The sequence below is a fragment of the Haliotis rufescens genome, unplaced genomic scaffold (assembly GCF_023055435.1).
Source record: "Haliotis rufescens isolate VD_foot unplaced genomic scaffold, xgHalRufe1.0.p SCAF_1, whole genome shotgun sequence".
Classification (NCBI taxonomy): Eukaryota; Metazoa; Mollusca; class Gastropoda; order Lepetellida; family Haliotidae; genus Haliotis; species Haliotis rufescens.
The window spans coordinates 17,791,137-17,808,087 of NW_025963779.1; the positions used below are offsets into that span (position 1 = coordinate 17,791,137).

A 16,951-nucleotide genomic window follows, 5' to 3' on the forward strand; every position below is an offset into this window, starting at 1 on the left:
GACACGGGATTGTTCGAGTGTGGGGTCAGTTCAATGTCATCGCATTCTGTGACTTTTGGTAGTAAAGTCAATATGAACGTCCAAACATCAACAGGTAATTAAAAACCGTTTCCATAATCATAAGAAATCCAAATTGAGGCAAATTTGGGTGTGAAGAAAGCGAAAAGTCAGTTGTTTGAACATGTGTGATATTTCCAGACAAATGTTCAAAGTTTCAAATAGACATTTCGGGTGGGTTAAACAGGCCATATCATACGTTGTCGTTTCAAGACAGTTACATACTTGTTCTCGTGTTTCAGGTGAAATGATGGACAGGAAGCCAAAGGTGATGTTTCACAGTGGCACCATCAAGAGTGAACTCGGAGAGGATGTACAACTGGAATGTATCTTCAGCGGCAGGTCCGTTGTCATATGTTGTCATGTAGCAACTTCGTATACATTTGGTCACACGTGCTTACACTGTAGCTTGTCACCCCGAGGACCCCGGGACGCCACATCGGTACAAGTTAATCTTTGGTGTTGCTGTTGTGATGTATTGTAATCGTGCTAAACGTGGCGTAAAACAACCATAAATTCACATATGATTTGAATCAACCTTGCAGACATTATTTATAAGTTCGAAATAATATCATATATGTGCTAAAACTTTGTTCTAAATTTTTTGTTTAAAGTGATAGCGTAAAGCGAACTGTCGTTTTCAATTTTGAATTTCATTGAATCTAGTTCACCAAACATCAACTAATTCTGATGCCGTCTACCTGAAATATAGAGTAATATTAAGGTGACACTTCATCGACGTAGCCATGGCAACTTAATGAAAAAGGAATTAAAGAAAACGTGAAGAGCAGAGGTTACTTTATCCTGACAAGGGATGTTTCCGATGTTAGGACTACGACTGTCGTAACTCCTGAACATTACCACGTACAGGGAGGGCCTAAATACACAGAACTGGTTACCAACCATTTTATATTTTACCTCACTGATTAAGGACTTGACATGGATGCTGGCACAGTATGTGTCATCGAAATGACTGACTAGATAAAACACAATGATATCAACGATGAAATACATACACACTTACTCCTCTTTTACAGACCTCTACCAAAGATATCGTGGACACGTTCTGACGAGGTCCTCAAATCACGTGGCAGAGTTCTGGTCTCTCACGGTTTTGTGGTCATCAAGAACGTGACTGAGGCTGACCACGGAGTATATACATGTACAGGGGAGAACATCGCAGGGTCTGAGTCTTCATCTGTTACTTTCGACGTATTAAGGACGAGTAACAGTAAGTCAAGCTATTTTTTACACTGTCATGTATTCCTCTCGGCTGCGATTCCAGATTACAGTTTACAGCAACATATTCCTGTCGTAAGAGGAAACTCGCGTGAATGGTTGGTCAGGCTCAGTGATTTGGTTCAACTTGATTCTTTGCCAACGCACTCCGACAGCGGGATCGTTGCAGACAATATCAATGACTGGTTTGTTACAGGCCACCGGCTAAGTGTCACAGTGTACAGTATTAATGTTACTGAACAAGTTACAACTTTATTGCAGAATACATGACTTCTCGAAATTCTGTTTGTGATCTATCTTCATTTCTCAGCCGATGTCTCCGTCACGGTCAGTGCCGTTACAGTAGCTGTTTCAGTTGTGGCGCTCATCGCCATGGTGCTTTGCGGTTTAATCCTGGGTGTTGTGGTTTGGTATGTATCACTGTCATTATATACATGTTTGTTGGGTCGTGACTAACTGCATAAAATAGGTCTAGATAAGGCGGAGAAGGAATCCTAAGTTGGATAACGTTGGCCCGGTCCATTTCAACCTGAATAAAATATTTAAAAAAGCAACCAGAAACGACATTAACATTCTTCTGTTATCGGCATTCTCAAGTATATTTGTATGTGATTTTAAGATTTAAGACTGTGTCGGAGTATGTACAGATATAGGTTTTGCTACGTATCTTATCCCCGTGTCTTAGGGTTAGATAATAAGTGATATGTATGTACATGGAAAGTTAGAAATATTCGATGGATGGGATGACACAGACTCAACTAGTAAAGGGCTTCAATCAAAACCTCCATGACGTGAAAAGAAACCCGGGGCTTCAGCGTGACAAATAACAAACACTTTCTACGAAAAGTGCCTCTACATATCATGTCACTTGTTTACCTGAATAATTTTCTTTCAGGCACAAGAAGACAACAGCAAGGAAATCAACAGCAAGGAAATAAGGAAAAGTCCTTGCATCGGTTGAGAAAAGAGAATTAAACATCTGGTAGTTAAACAAATAATTCATGACAGGATATGATGTAAATACGTATATGTGTATGAGAGAATACTCATATATACGTTTCCCCACACATACACCAACTATTCTGTCCTAACCATCCCGACTTGTATTTGTTACTATGTTAGAACGGACAGAGGGTAAACAGTCGATTCGTTCGTTTCTTCCGGGTTCAAAACTTAAAAACATATACACTTTCTGTCGAAATAGTTGGCGTACATGTTATAAGTAGATTGGAAAAAAGACAAAAGGGGTACAAACCTGTCCTCGATATTCTGTAACGTACAATCTGACGGGGCTTGAGAAGGCCGGAGCAACATCGGCATCAGGCAGCGATACTGTAGAAGTTTCGTTAAGTCGAGATAGTATGTTTTAGTGACCAATGTATGTCTGACAGATAAGCGACACTGTATACAGTTACTCCTCCTCAGCTTGTTATGTGGATTATGTAAATATTCCTATAATTGTACAATGGACTCTGCTTTTAAAATATATTTCTTACGGTTATGGAAAGGGGTTTGTCGCTTTCATTATATATATATCTGTCTGTTTGTCAATAATATGCATAATTTAAGGGTAATATGTTGACATTGTGAATGTGTTTCTGTTCAAAGCTGACATTTTAATGTAAACGTTTATCATCGACTGAAGTCAAAATGACATGCAAAACTTTCACTTTCAGCGTACAAACGCTACAATTATATGTGACGGGAACTGAATAGCGAATTAAGGTCATGTACGTTAATGGCTTATCATATTAATATTGATTCTTTATAACTGTAAGGAAGAAGTTATTCATATATAATATATTATTCTGATTTACTTTCAAATAAAAAAATTAAATTGTTTGTGAATAGCTTCTTCAAGTTGATATCTACATTCTATGTCTATTGTTTCTTTTGTTGATTCACATTGTGTATAATATTGCCCAAGGGAATTTTCCTTGGACAGTTGTTTACCAATACATTTCAATAAAAATTATCAGGAATTATGCAAAGTCCTTTTCACGTGAATTAATTTATGATGAAATGTACTAAAATATATATACATGTACTTGGATTGTACAAAACATGTATTATTCTGCTTAATTGTATTTTATTAAACCTTTCTTGAAAACATTGAACGCATATTCATGATGTAAAGACTATGTGATGTTGTTAATTATTACAAGGACCGCCTCCATGGTCTAGTGGTTGAGCGTCCGCCCGTAGAGGGTAAGGTCCGTGGTTCGATCCCCGTCGCTTGATACTAAATACTTGTTTTTACCCTGTCTGGCGCTCGGTATTAAGGGGCAAAAACAAGGACTGGTCGGCTCAAAGTCATCATAGTATGTGGGGTATTCCTGTTAAACTGCGGCATGGTATCTCAGTGGGCTAGCACTGTAAATCGGCATTAGTCCGGACTAGTACAAGCAGTCACATACACGTGTGCATGCACGTCGCTATATAAGTGTAATGATCTTGGACGCGACGTTAAACCCCATTTCACCTTACCTAATTATTACAAATGAAAACGGACCTGGGTACCGGAATGTCCTTTCAAATGCGCACATGGAACAAAATATATCAGAACCTAAATTTCCCCATTTCAAACTGCAGGGTAATAAACCTTTCACTATTGCATGTTTGAAAAAAACGCATTACCGAGCAGAAATATAAATTTGATTTTTGATCAAACAAAATACAACACAGTATATCTTACAAAAAAGTACCACCCTGGGGTTGTTCCGGGTTAAAATGGATCCAAAGCTACTCATGCTTGTCGTAAGAAGCGACTAAATGTTGGTTGGTTGGTTTATTGTTTAACGCAACACTCAGCAATATTCCAGCTATATGACAATGGTCTGTAAATAATCGGTCTGGACCAGACAATCCAGTGATTGATATCATGAGCATCGATCCACGCAATTGGGATCGATGACAAGCATCAACCAAGTCAGCGAGGCTGACCACTCGATCCCGTAAGTCGCCCTTACGACAAGCATAGTCGCCTTTGACTAAATGGATCGGGTGGTCAGGCTTATGATGTCAATAGCTGGATTCTTTTCCCCACATAAACACGTACCATCAATCACAGACCTGGATGTTTACAAATACAGTGATCATAACTAGCCAATATCGCTTGTAGGAGTGAAGCGTCATGTAAATATCACTCGATCAGCTAGCCCACAAAGTCTACCAAGACAGGAGACCAATAAGACCAGGTTTCAAAAGCCTGTTGAGCATGCTCATTCTACGTCATACAATTCTTGCTGAAAAGTTGTTTCATCAAGGTTCAACATTTAAGACATCTGTTAAGCTTTCAAAACGTTTTATGATAGACATGTGGATGACATTGCCAAATTTGTTGCATCAGCGACAAAAATGATGTCCAATTCACTTCCCTATTTTGACGTGTACGGTAGTAGGATAACCATATATATTCCCGTGTTTTCTATACAGGTAAACAATTGATTTGCCTTTGCATCTGTTTGTGACGGGTGCCAGTGGTGGGGATACGCTCACACCTCGTATCATCACTATTTGGTAGTGATTCAAAACCACATGCTCATGATATAGTCGGAATCGAACAATTGACTTCTAATGATTTCTTATGAATATGGAAGGGGTTTTGTCGGGTTTTTGTTCATTTACAGGTCAAAGAGGATTCATCAGTAGCCAGATAGCCCACTGCCATCAATGTTCATTATCGTGTACTGCGAACAGACAAAAGAGTATTGAACAGTGCCCAGGTTACCCACAACCGTCAATGTTCACGTAACGTGTCTTACTTGCCAATAGTTAGCCTTCCCTTCATGCCGAGCAATATTCCAGCAGCTTTAGCCTTTGGTGTTAACATTTCACAACTTATGAGATGCAATCGAACATGCTCCTTCTACCAAGATTTCAAAGAGCGTCACACGTCAAACAATCAAGGCCTCAAAACAGTATTCAACAAGGTATTAGTACATCCAAGGTGACCATTGTGACAAATGAAATCCGTAATTTCAACCAGCTTGACCACAACCTACTCCGAGAATGAGAAGAACATATGTTAATATAAGTGATGTGTTTACCTTTCTGCATATTTTTATTTTCATGTTATTGTACTCTCTCTCTCTCTCTCTCTCTCTCTCTCTCTCTCTCTCTCTCTCTCTCTCTCTGTGTGTGTGTGTGTGTGTGTGTGTGTGTGTGTGTGTGTGTGTGTGTGTGTGTGTGTGTGTGTGTGTGTGTGTGTGTGTGTGTGTGTTAGTGTGTTAGTGTGTGATTCCAGATTAATGCCGGTTTTACAGTGCAAGCCCCTTGAGATACAAAGCAGAACTTTGTATATGGATGTCCCGCTCAAACACGTTATACTGAGCCTACCACACCTTGTCTTAGCCAAGCGCCATGGTAACAAGTACCGTCTTTAACTTTCCTTTGGTATGACAGAACCAGCGACCTTCCGCTCTTGAAGACCCTGTTTCCACTTGACCTAGCGTGCAATGTAATGGGATAATGCTATGAACATTAATCTTTCAAATTTAATGTGCAATAATATTCCATGTATAGCTGCACGTATACGATATTTTCATTTATACTTGAGTTAGTACGCATTCACCTCAGCAATTATTACAGCGCGCTAGTTACGAAACTAATTAACTACAACAGATATTAAGAGGCAGCCTGGTGGAAGCAACTACTTTGCTATTTATTTATTATTTATTTGCTTTTCGTTTTCCTTTCCATTGAGGGAAGCTGGACACACCAGGAAGTTTTAACTGGACAACACAACTGAACATAACACCGGTCAATTCCAATACTTCCCATCACTCTGAACACACGACGTGTCAAACCCAGTCACATTAGACCAACGTAAGTATTATATTTTGCTTTATTACATCATATTGTCGAATTTATATTTGTTTATCTTTGTTATGAATGAAGTCAATGTCATCATTCTGAATTAAACTATCATGTTAATTATCATGAAAGGTAAATCGATCATGTATGGGTGTTTGCCATTTGGGACCAGATGAATGTAGAGCTTTTCTAACATACGTGTGTGACCCTTTTCATATCAGTTAAAACTATGAAGAAAAAGGTGAACGGCAAAGGAAGAATTTCATGCAAAGTGCCGTAAATTGATTTTAGTACACTTGATACACTTAGTACACTTGTTGTAGTTCATGAGCTGATACGAATGATTAGACGCTATATGTTTAATTTCTTATGTTTCACTCTGCAAGTAGACCATGAATGCTTATTGATTGGATTCTATCACATTGTAAACATGTAGATCGATACGCACATGCAGACCCGTGAAGGGCCGGGTTAGTATATGTCTTCAGCAACTCATGCTTGCCGTAAGAGGCGACTATGTTTGTTGTAAGAGGCGACTATCAATTTTCAATTTCAATTTCTTTATTAACTCCAACCATCAGCCGGTGGTACATGAGTAACATAATAACATACATTCATACAATTATACAATGTGATCAAATGGCAACAGTGGTTTACTTTAGTACAGAGAATATTATTTTTACAAATTTAGATAGTTTTTGAAGATTGTAAGTTCTCATATTTGACATCAAGTGCTTTGACCAGTTTAGATATCTATTATAAATTAATGTTTTTCTTTGCTGGTCCAATTATTCACATCTAAAGAGGTAGTGGAACTGGTCGGCTATGGCTGGGGAGGTACAAAGCTTACAGGTGCGATATTCGTTTGGGGTGCCCTCCCAGCGGCCAGTCTCAATCGGCAAATTATTATTTAGGGTTCTGAATTTTAAGATTAGAGTAAAGATTTCTGGTGATAAGAGAAGATATTGTGCAAATTTGAAATTAGTTTTGTAAATTCTATAGTTGCAAGCTTTGGAGCTTGTAGTCCATTTTTGAATAAATTGATCTTTTAAAATGTTTTCAATTTTTTAGACTTACCAGCCGTGACTTACAGAATCCGGTTGATTAAAAATTACAGAAAGACCACACCTGTTTAATAACCTCTTAAGAGAGAGGTTAGAAGTGGTGATAAGTTTTCACCTTGTCGCACGCCGGAAGCGGTTACAAAATAATCATACAGATTGTTTTATTGAGCAAACGCATGATTCAATATTTCGGTACATATTTCTAATAACATTCAACATTTTCCACTAACACTTTGTTTTTTTGTAATTTATGCCATAGGTCGACTCTCCACACTTTGTCAAACGCTTTTGAGATGGGGATTGGGTGGTCAGGCTTCTCTGACTTGGTGTTGATGCATGTCATCGTATCCAGCTAGCATGGATCGATGCTCATGATATCGATCACTGGATTGTCTGTTCCAGACTCGATTATTTACAGACCACCGTCATATAGCTTGAATATTGCTGAGTACGGCGTTATGGAAACAAAACAAAACAAATTAAGAAAAAGACATAACGTGTTTTCATTATGCCGCCATGGGTCAATAAATAAATAATAATATATATATTTATTTGTAGAATGTATGGAACTATGCTGATATGGACTGTTTTAGCACTACGACGTGTACACACTGCCGGTAAGAGAGTGTCTTCATAAATTTCACAACCAGTTGCATTGTCGATACAATGGAAATATATGTAGACTTCCATTTGTGTATTTGTTTCAAATGTAGCTTGAAATACTGACACAACTAGTTTGGATGAACTAGTTTTCCGATATGAAATGAGATTTAATATATATATATATATATGTATTATATATATTTTTTGTGAAATTAATCGGCCAAGCCTTCAATCAATACAAACAGGAAATATTACCACATTGTGCATTGACTCTTCAATGATCATATGTCGCGTTTGCAACGAGCCTGTTTTTCACTCAAGGAAATCTCATCCGAGTAGGTACCCTTTCACTGCTGGGTGAACAGAGCACATTTCGAAGAAAGTCACTTGACAACACATGTAATATGTGTTCGAGTGTGGGAAACGTTCAAGATTCGAGCTTGCCGAATCAGGTCATCTTCTGTTAAACCTAACCAATTGTATTTCCTGTGCGTTGTACACAGGTAAAGGTGCCGCTCTAGTGTTTAAGTCATGGGTTCCCAAAAGTGTGTGATTTCTATGTGTATGACACTTCACTTCAGGTTTATCTTAAAAACGAAAATGACACCCCGTGAAGTAACAGTCATACTGTTCGCGTTACATTTAAACTCGCTAACACATATACCCGTTCATTGTTTCTCTGTAAACATACAGTCCTCTCTCCGGCAAACACTTCCAGCACCCTTCTTTCCTCAGAAATGGATGCGTCCTGGGATGTTCGAGCTCCGGTCCTACAGCTGACTGTACCCGCAGGGGAACCAGCGTCACTCATCTGCCGGGAACCACCCCCAGGGAAGATTGGCTGGTACAGAAAGCGTGCAAATGTATTCCCTTCTCAAATCAAGAAAACCAATAGAACAACGATAGATTCGGACGGTACATGACTACGATACTTAATATTTAATAGATATATCCCTCATACAGAATAAATGTGTTTTGGTTGTGTACCTTAGTTATGTTTATAAAACATCATGCCATTTAGCATATTGGTGAATGACAGGCTTTGTGGTCTAAAGTCACAGCTATTAAGCTGTGTGGAGCTGCGTTCCGCAGCCATGCCTGGATCCGATGATCCATGCCTGGACCCGATTATGGCCCTGGCTTACTATGTCACCAGTTACGTGTCTCACCAAAGTACACCTCTACAGTCCGCCGTCAAATAGCTAGAATATTGCTGAGTGCGGCGTTAAACAACAAATAAACAAAACACCTCTTCAACCTGTGTCAATTGCTCCACATCAGGCTGACACGCCTAAACTTAAATACTGTTCAGTTTTTTTTTGTCAGTTTGAATCACTTTAGGCTGCAATTATTTGTTTTTAGGCACACTTCACTTTTCCTTTGTGCATGGACACGACACGGGATCGTTCGAGTGTGGGGTCAGTGTAATGTCATCTGGCTCTGTGGTCTTTGGCAGTACAGTCAATATGACCGTCAAAAAATCAACAGGTAAATCAAAGAGAAAAAAACCTTTCCATTTTCCCATAATGATTAGGAGTACACATTGAAGAAAGTGTTAGAGGAAAAGGTAGAAGAACATGTCTGATAAATCCCATGATAATGTTTCAATCTGTTTCGCAATGTGAAAAGAAAGACATTTCCAGTGGGTCAAACAGGCCATATCATACCTTGTCGTTTCAAAACAATTACATAATTGATCGTGTTTCAGGTGAAGAGATGGACAGGAAGCCAAAGGTGATGTTTCACAGTGGCACCATCAAGAGTGAACTCGGAGAGGATGTACAACTGGAATGTATCTTCAGCGGCAGGTCTGTTGTCATATGTTGTCATGCAACGCTCTTGTAACTGTTTTATCACAAGTGCTTACCCTGAACCTTGTCACACCGTGGACCCCAGTTCGACCCACAAGTTTGAACTTCTGTTTTGGTGTTGCTCTTAGTGATAGCGAATATTGCTAAAAGTAATGAAAAGACAACCAGACATCCATACTAAATAGTTCTTCCATTTGAAAACACATTACTTATGTACAGATTAGAATAACTAAAATGCAGCAAAGAGGGTTTGGGTGATCCTGGCACAGTTAGGCTGGTTAGGATCATCATCAGCTCAGTGCCATACAGTTCACCATACAGCCTTGGCATGAATGCTATCACAGTGGCACCAACTGACTGATTAGTCATCAAAATCACATTAATATGAATGGTGAAATGTATACACACTTACTCGTCTTTGCAGACCTATACCAAAGATATCGTGGACACATTCTGACAAAACCATCAAGTCACGTGGCAGAGTTTTGTCCTCTCACGGATTTGTGGTCATCAAGAACGTGACTGAGGCTGACCACGGAGTATATACATGCACAGGAGAGAACATCGCGGGGTCTGAGTCTTCATCTGTTACTTTAGACGTATCAAGGAGGAGTATCAGTAAGTCAAGCTATTTTTCACACTGTCATGTATTCCTCTCGGCTGAGATTCCAGATTACAGTTTACATCAACATATTCCTGTCGTAAGAGGAAACTCACTTGAATGGTTGGTCAGGCTAAGTGATTTGGTTCAACTTGATTCTTTGCCATCGTACTCCGACAGCGGGATCGTTGCAGACAATATCAATGACTGGTTTGTTACAGGCCACCGGCCATAGTGCCACTGTGTGCAGTAGTAATGTTACTGAACGGGTTACAACTTTATTGCAGAATACATGACTTCTCGCACTTCTATTCTAACACATCTTCAGTTCAGGATATTAACAGCGTCAACATATAGTCAAACATGATGCGGTATGGCTAACATTACATGAATAATGTTTTTTTGTAGTACATCAACAAGATATTTCGTTGTCAATGTTATAATTCTTCTGAAATCATAATAATATTTCCGACCCGACTCCATTTTAGCTCTTGCCTCAATCGCTTATATTGTAAGTTACTGTGGGAAGGCATGGTTTCATTGGCGAGGGGGCTCTTCTTGATGGAATTGTATTGTGCATTTTTGCACACATCATTTTTTTTCGATACTCGTTTTGTGAAGAATGTATTCCACAGTTTCTTAAACGAGCTAAGGATGTGGGACATAATCTCAAAGTCAATGTTGATTATGTTGATGGTTCTGGGTGGTTTCTGGGCAGTACGGAAATGAGTGTCAACCAAGCGAAGTGCCATTTCAATTGGTCCATACTCGGGGAGAGGCTTTCTACGCGACCACTGCATTGAGTCTGTGTGCAGTGTGTTGGGGAGTAATTACATTCTCCGAAAACGTTCTGCGTGGGTTCGACTAGGAAGCGCTTCCGGTCTGGGCTGCGTGTAGAGAGTTTGGTTTGGTTTGTTGTTTAACGCCACACTTAGCAATATTTCAGCTATATGACGGTGGTCTGTAAATAATCGAGTCTGGACCAGACAATCCAGTGATTGACATCATGAGCATCGACTCACGCAATTGGGATCGATGACATGCATCAACCAAGTCAGCGAGACTGACACCCCCCCCCCCCCCCCCCCAATACAGTACACCCTGAGACCTACTTTCTCATTATATGCAGTCCCACCAAACGCTAAGCAGTCCACTCCATCCGATGAGCAGAATCATGACACCACAGCAGGCAAGTTATGCATCATGCTATTTACATCCCTTTAAATGTGCAGTTTTAGGGTTTGTCATATTGCCTTAATAAATGTCACTTAGTAATTTTAAGTGTGGCTGTATTTGTTTTTGTTTTATACACAATTTTACATTGTCAAACAAACAGTGAGTGTGTGAATGTTGTGTAAAGCCGCAGTCAACAATATTCCAGCTGTGCATCAGTAACAAACCATGCGTAGCTCCAGTGCAGTGCGCTGTCTGGGAGTTCTTGTAGCAGTTCTTCAGTCATATCGAACTTGGATTCGAACCCGCGATCAGCGGATCCGGGACTGACTATTGGACGGATTACGGCGACCTATACGGCTCGGCCTCCCGTGCCCCTGAGAGTGTAAAAAACAGTCAATAAACGAGCCAAGGATGTGGGACATAATCTCAAAGTCAGTGTTGATTTTGTTGATGGTTCTGGATGGTTTCTGGACAGTACGGAAATGAGTGTCAACCAAGCGAAGTGTCATTTCAAATCGGTCCAGACTCGAGGAGAGGCTTTCTATGCGTCCACTGCATTGAGTCTGTGTGCAGTGTGTTGGGGAGTATTGACATGCATCAACCAAGTCAGCGAGACTACATCAACAGTCGAGCGTTGGTAAAGCCATTATCCAATTGTTTAAGTATCACTAACACAACATCAATAAGCTATTTCGAAGCATTTAAAAACATGGTTTGGGTAAAATGTATGAATTGAAACTTATGAAACCTTTCCTCATTTCAGCGTCGGCTGGTGGACCGTCCTCTGTTCTGGTCGCTACATCAGTGGTCGTGCTCATCGTGCTTGCACTGATTGGTACAGTTGCGTGTAACATGATATGGTATAAATAATCACGTTTTTAATTTTATATACCTCATTTTTAAAACTAACTTCGAAAACGGCCAAGATTTTTCCCTATTTCACAATGATTATCTGAAAATACAGTATACAAACATAGTGATGTAAATAATGAAATCGTGAATATTCACCATACAAAATTGGATATTCTCTTTGACACAGTAATGTTATAATGGACCTCTATGAGCTAAAGTACAATATACATATAAACAGGTGAGGTGAGGTGAAATTAGGTTTAACGTCGCGTCGCACTTATATAGCGACATGCATGCGTGCGTGCGTGCGTGCGTGCGTGCGTGCGCTTGTACTAGTCTTCTAGCTCACTGAGATACCATGCCGCAGTTTAACATGAATACCCCACTCAGACACAGTATACTGACTCCGAGGCGACCAGTCCTTGTTTTAGCCCCTTAATGCCGAGCGCCAGAAAGGGTAACAACAAGTACCATCTTTAAACGTCTTTTGGTATGACGCGGCCGGGGATCGAACCCCGGACCTTCCGCTCTCCGGGCGGACGCTCTACCACTAGACCACGGAGGCGGTCTACATAAAAATCAATATAAATAATTCGTTTGTCTTTCTGATAAGCAACATAACTAATCTAAAGTAATAACTGCAATATGATATGCGATAACCTGTCTGTTGTTTACTAATGTGTTTATGGTTTTTCGCTTGTGTTTCGTTTGTTTGTTGTTTAACGTCGCACTCAGCAATATTCCACCTACATAAACGTAAATAATCGAATCGGGCCAGACAATCCAGTGATTGACGTCATGAGCATCGATTCACATATATTCCTACGCGGAAGGTGTATAGCGATATTTTGCAAGAGTTTTAATGTGCATTAAACAAATGTCACATGTCAACATATTGTGTGTAAAACCTCCAACATACATGTACCTGTTGCCATTGTTAAGTATATGCTAATGATTTAACTTAACATACTTCGATTTCAGGCGCTTGAAGAAACAGAAGACAGACAACCGTACACCAACCTGCCAATATGACGATGGAGGAGTTTATGTTGGCTAGTGATAACACACCTTCAGAAATTAATTTCAAACAGTCTGTTACAAAATTCTGCTTTACCATGTACATGACTGTTCATATTAGAGTCTTATTTCACCTGGGTACAATCAATTTTGTTTTATTTTTACTGTTCACATGTGTTTCTCTTCAATGACAACGGGGTATCGCGTTTCCTTCTGTAATAAATTGCTCAAAAAAGCAATCAAGACGCATGCGTAATTTTCCTAATTTAACATAAAACTTTCACAAAACATTTGTATGATTGCAATTTGATTAATGTCATAAAACTATACATTCAAAAGGAACACCATTTGCCCTTACACATATCTCCATCTTTTGTTCAAACATATTGTTTCAAAGCCCTCTAAACAATGATAATCAATGATATGTTATGACATGTACATGCCTTATTCACTTCCTCATAAATGTCAGGTCACGCATCTACAAATAGATTCTCAAGTGTGTTTATCATCCAAATAAAGAAACAGGACTGGTGGTGGAATGTGGCAGGGTAGGTGCTGGTGGTGGAATGTGGCAGAGTAGGTGCTGGTGGTGGATGTGGCAGGGTAGGTGGTGGATGTGTCAGGGTAGGTGCTGGTGGTGGAATGTGGCAGGGTAGGTGCTGGTGGTGGAATGTGGCAGGGTAGGTACTGGTGGTGGGATGTGGCAGGGTAGGTGCTGGTGGTGGGATGTGTCATGATAGGTGCTGGTGGTGGGATGTGTCAGGGTAGGTGTTGGTGGTGGAATTTTGCAGGGTAGGTGCTGGTGGTGGAATGTGGCAGGGTAGGTGCTGGTGGTGGGATGTGGCAGGGTAGGTGCTGGTGGTGGAATGTGGCAGGGTAGGTGCTGGTGGTGGAATGTGGCAGGGTAGGCGCTGGTGGTTGGATGTGGCAGGGTAGGTAGGTGCTGGTGGAGGAATGTGGCAGGGTAGGTGCTGGTGGTGGGATGTGTCATGATAGGTTCTGGTGGTGGGATGTGTCAGGATAGGTGCTGGTGGTTGATGTGTCAGGGTAGGTGCTGGTGGTGGAATGTGGCAGGGTAGGTGCTGGTGGTGGGATGTGTCAGGATAGGTGCTGGTGGTTGGATGTGGCAGGTTAGGTGCTGGTGGTGGAATGTGGCAGAGTAGGTGCTGGTGGTGGATGTGTCAGTGTAGGTGCTGGTGGTGGAATGTGTCAGGGTAGGTGCTGGTGGTGGAATGTGTCAGTGTAGGTGCTGGTGGTGGATGTGTCAGTGTAGGTGCTGGTGGTGGGATGTGGCAGTGTAGGTGCTGGTGGTGGAATGTGTCAGGGTAGGTGCTGGTGGTGGATGTGTCAGGGTAAGTGCTGGTGGTGGGATGTGTCAGGGTAGGTGCTAGTGGTGGAATGTGTCAGTGTAGGTGCTGGTGGTGGATGTGTCAGTGTAGGTGCTGGTGGTGGGATGTGGCAGTGTAGGTGCTGGTGGTGGAATGTGTCAGGGTAGGTGCTGGTGGTGGATGTGTCAGGGTAAGTGCTGGTGGTGGAATGTGGCAGAGTAGGTGCTGGTGGTGGATGTGTCAGGGTAAGTGCTGGTGGTGGAATGTGTCAGGGTAGGTGCTGGTGGTGGGATGTGGCAGAGTAGGTGCTGGTGGTGGATGTGTCAGGGTAAGTGCTGGTGGTGGAATGTGGCAGGGTAAGTGCTGGTGGTGGAATGTGACAGAGTAGGTGCTGATGGTGGAATGTGGCAGGGTTAATGCTGGTGGTGGAATGTGGCAGGGTAAGTGCTGGTGGTGGAATGTGGCAGAGTAGGTGCTGGTGGTGGAATGTGGCAGGGTAAGTGCTGGTGGTGGAATGTGGCAGGGTAAGTGCTGGTGGTGGAATGTGGCAGAGTAGGTGCTGGTGGTGGAATGTGGCAGGGTAAGTGCTGGTGGTGGAATGTGGCAGAGTAGGTGCTGGTGGTGAATGTGTCAGGGTAGGTGCCGGTGGTGGAATGTGGCAGGGTTAATGCTGGTGGTGGAATGTGGCAGGGTAAGTGCTGGTGGTGGAATGTGGCAGAGTAGGTGCTGGTGGTGGATGTGTCAGGGTAAGTGCTGGTGGTGGAATGTGGCAGGGTAGGCACTGGTGGTGGATGTGTCAGGGTAAGTGCTGGTGGTGGAATGTGTCAGGGTAGGTGCTGGTGGTGGGATGTGGCAGAGTAGGTGCTGGTGGTGGATGTGTCAGGGTAAGTGCTGGTGGTTCGAATGTGGCAGGGTAAGTGCTGGTGGTGGAATGTGGCAGAGTAGGTGCTGATGGTGGAATGTGGCAGGGTTAATGCTGGTGGTGGAATGTGGCAGGGTAAGTGCTGGTGGTGGAATGTGGCAGAGTAGGTGCTGGTGGTGGAATGTGGCAGGGTAAGTGCTGGTGGTGGAATGTGGCAGAGTAGGTGCTGGTGGTGAATGTGTCAGGGTAGGTGCCGGTGGTGGAATGTGGCAGGGTTAATGCTGGTGGTGGAATGTGGCAGGGTAAGTGCTGGTGGTGGAATGTGGCAGAGTAGGTGCTGGTGGTGGATGTGTCAGGGTAGGTGCCGGTGGTGGAATGTGGCAGGGTAGGTGGTGGAATGTGGCAGAGTAGGTGCTGTGGTGGTGGATGTGGCAGGGTAAGTGCTGGTGGTGGAATGTGGCAGAGTAGGTGCTGGTGGTGGATGTGTCAGGGTAGGTGCCGGTGGTGGAATGTGGCAGGGTAGGTGGTGGAATGTGGCAGAGTAGGTGCTGTGGTGGTGGGATGTGTCAGGGTAGGTGCTGGTGGTGGAATGTGTCAGGGTAGGTGCTGGTGGTGGAATGTGGCAGGGTAGGTGCTGGTGGTGGATGTGGCAGGGTAGATGCTGGTGGTGGGGTGTGGCAGGGTAGGTGCTGGTGGTGGGATGTGTCAGGGTAGGTGCTGGTGGTGGAATGTGTCAGGGTAGATGCTGGTGGTGGAATGTGGCAGGGTAGGTGCTGGTGGTGGATGTGGCAGGGTAGGTGCTGGTGGTGGGATATGGCAGGGTAGGTGCTGATGTTCAAGTACATTTACTGGAACCACGCCGTCTTCATGCTGTATGTGGTCTTATAATTTATATCAATGTTTTGGGCCAGACAAACCAGTGGTTAATATCATGAACCACGTCCCACGCCATCGAGGGACGATGAGACGCCGTCCAGTAATGCCTTTTTTTTTCATGTGCTAGGAACCTGTGATAACCCGGAGTCCTAGTTTGTAAAGGCATCGTATCATTATTGTCAGTTAGTACGTGGACAGTTCTGTGTTAAAAATGTTGTACAAAACCGCATAATGCCATTGCTATAATTAGTTCAGGCAACCCCCAACACACCCAGTTTCAATTATATTTTGTTAAAATAATTCTGAATATAACCGGACATGTGGCCAGGACACTAACACATGTCACGTAACGCGTTACGTATGTGACTTTTAATGCATCATGACATACAGTGACTACAATAATGATTGTCGGGTATTTCACACATATTATACATGTACATGTACGTGTATGTTGCATTTTCACATGATTTATACCTTTAAGAAATTGCAATTTCATTTTTGTCATATTGCCTTAATAAATGTCACTTAACAAATTTCAGTGTCGTTGTATTTCTTTTTGTTTTATACACAATTTTACATTGTCAAACAAACAGTGAGTGTGTGAATGTTGTGTAAAGCCGCAGTCAACAATATTCCAGCTGTGCATCAGT

At 42.1% G+C, this 16,951-nt stretch overlaps 2 protein-coding genes across 2 annotated transcripts; one reads left to right on the forward strand and one right to left on the reverse strand.

The window, feature by feature from the left end:
* Nucleotides 1–302: 302 nt before the first annotated feature.
* Nucleotides 303–2,234, forward strand: LOC124150609 (contactin-5-like). Its single transcript, XM_046522566.2, has 4 exons — nt 303–399; nt 1,095–1,288; nt 1,607–1,706; nt 2,192–2,234. The coding sequence occupies exons 1-4, from the start codon at nt 305–307 to the stop codon at nt 2,232–2,234; spliced, it is 432 nt and encodes a 143-aa protein (XP_046378522.2). The 5' UTR covers nt 303–304.
* An 11,620-nt stretch (nt 2,235–13,854) lies between these two features.
* LOC125374768 (soluble scavenger receptor cysteine-rich domain-containing protein SSC5D-like) lies at nt 13,855–14,226 on the reverse strand. Its single transcript, XM_048386398.1, has one exon. It carries the CDS (start codon nt 14,224–14,226, stop codon nt 13,855–13,857), a length of 372 nt encoding a protein of 123 aa, XP_048242355.1.
* Nucleotides 14,227–16,951: the final 2,725 nt, after the last annotated feature.

What these genes read in the sequence shown, in the direction of transcription:
- LOC125374768 (XM_048386398.1), bottom strand. Translation starts at nt 14,226, where the DNA reads ATGACACATCCCACCACCAGCACCTACCCTGCCACATTCCTCCACCAG.
- LOC124150609 (XM_046522566.2), top strand. Translation starts at nt 305, where the DNA reads ATGATGGACAGGAAGCCAAAGGTGATGTTTCACAGTGGCACCATCAAG. An exon ending in CGTATTAAGGACGAGTAACA is followed by an intron (nt 1,289 to 1,606) that starts GTAAGTCAAGCT and finishes TTCATTTCTCAG; the next exon opens with CCGATGTCTCCGTCACGGTC. An exon ending in ATCCTGGGTGTTGTGGTTTG is followed by an intron (nt 1,707 to 2,191) that starts GTATGTATCACT and finishes ATTTTCTTTCAG; the next exon opens with GCACAAGAAGACAACAGCAA.